This window comes from Arachis ipaensis, chromosome B09 (genome assembly GCF_000816755.2).
Source record: "Arachis ipaensis cultivar K30076 chromosome B09, Araip1.1, whole genome shotgun sequence".
Taxonomy (NCBI): Eukaryota; Viridiplantae; Streptophyta; class Magnoliopsida; order Fabales; family Fabaceae; genus Arachis; species Arachis ipaensis.
Window position 1 is genome coordinate 40,172,275 of NC_029793.2, and position 1,918 is coordinate 40,174,192.

General features: G+C 37.0%; 1 protein-coding gene across 1 annotated transcript in view; it reads right to left on the minus strand.

The window, feature by feature from the left end:
• Positions 1–1,634, minus strand: part of LOC107617340 — a 2,671-nt gene extending 1,037 nt beyond the window's left edge. Inside the window, exons 1-2 of the mRNA XM_016319084.2 lie at positions 1,306–1,634; positions 1,117–1,177 (exon numbers count right to left, since the gene is read on the minus strand). Of these exons, the coding sequence (XP_016174570.1) occupies positions 1,117–1,177; positions 1,306–1,380 (136 nt within the window). The 5' untranslated portion in view covers positions 1,381–1,634. The remainder of the gene's footprint in view (positions 1–1,116; positions 1,178–1,305) is intronic.

A 1,918-nucleotide genomic window follows, 5' to 3' on the forward strand; every position in this document is an offset into this window, starting at 1 on the left:
GTAACATAATACAGCTGCATACTTTGTATTGCCAAATGAAACTAAAATGCAGCAAAATAGCAATCTGTTAGAGTTTCCTTTGTATAGCTGTAGAGTTTGTTTTGTATAGCTGGCAGGTTAGTTAGTTTGTTAGATTTAAATCCTACACCACTAGTTAGCTATTTAATTTTTCCTATTTGTACAGCTATATATACTGCATATAGCTTTGACTCTCTGAATTAATTGAATCATTCCAAAATCCCTTTCTCTTCAAGCTTGCTCTTGCAAGGTATTTGAATTGCAAGCTCGATACCATTTTACAGTGACAAAACTTTTCTGAGAAGCAAAGAAAGGTGGTGAGGATGGAGAATATTCAAGAGCAGAGTTTGGGAAGCTTCAATATGAATTCTGAATTCTTACCTAATCAGTGTTTAATCCTAGCTTATATACAAGTCAGCTTCCAAGTTTAACTTGTTAGTTAACTTAGCACATAGACCTAACAAACTGAACCTGTTAGGAGCTACCACCTGTAACAACTAACTAATTAATCGTAAGTGACTTTAGCTACAACTGCACTCTGCCTCTATCTACCATCAGACAGAATATTTACCACACAAATAAAGAGGTAGAACAACCAATTTGGTCCTCAAAAGCTCATTACTCATCATTACAAATTACGATTGGGATACCATAAACTAAAAAATATTTTCCAAAGACTAATTTGCCAGCATTTAGAGATGCCCAAAGGGACAAAATTCCCAACCTAACCTGCAGCTTAGAACAATGTACTAATTTATTAAAATTAGGTACCAAAGTTATTATGCTACGTAAAATCCGAGTCCTACTTAACCAGCAGTAAACATATCTTCGGCAGTTCCACCCTTATAATAATGACTAATTCTCATACAAAAATCCAACATGGGCATTCCAACAAATTAAATTACATAGGCTCCCAAATTTAAAATTGAACACAATTTGATAATTAACTAATGTTACCTGATAAATTTCAAATTGCATGAATTATTATTAGAGAAAAATGAAAAAAACAAGCCATGAGCATTGCAATGTTAAACCCTCTATAAGCAAGATATAATCACAAACAGTTACAATGCATAGCCCTGAAAAGAAGAATCTAACCTGCAGTAACAGTTTCACTGCTTGAAAATCGAACCAGAGAAGATTCTAATCGCTGCACTTCCTGAAGACAAAAATCATTCAAAATTAAATTGAAACATAGAGGGAGTGAATAAATAAATAAATACATAAGCCGTTTTGAAAGAAAAGCTAGGGTTCGAAGAGACAGACAAGTTTACAAAGTGAAAGTACCTTGATTGGGGGTGGTGGCCGCGGCAGAGAAATACGTACCGGAAAAGCGAAGCTTGTGGAAACTAAGCACGTCATTTTGTTGAGACCACCACTGCGGGAAGCAGCATTTGCTCTGATGGGGTCTTGTGATAATTGATGGAGTTGCTGCTGCGGAGGCGAAGCTGACGTGGCTTGAGTTTTAGGGTTAGGGTCGAGGGAATGACCGGATGAGGAGGAGACAGGGTTGTAGATAGGGGTCTTCGCGGTGCGGTTTGGTTCGGTTAAAAAATCATCCAATCCGAAGCGGTGCGGTTTGAATTGGATGAAATTTTGTTGGAAATTCGATGCGATTCGATCCGATTACAAGCGATTTGGATCAGTTTGGATTTGCAATTTTTTAATATTTATATTCGAAAATAAATAAGGTCGAGGGAAATGAGGAGGAGACAGGGTTGTAGATAGGGGTCTTCGCGGTGCGGTTTGGTTCGGTTAAAAAATCATCCAATCCGAAGCGGGAAGCGGTGAATTGGATGAAATTTTGTTGGAAATTCGATGCGATTCGATCCGATTACAAGCGATTTGGATCAGTTTGGATTTGCAATTTTTTAATATTTATATTCGAAAATAAATAAGT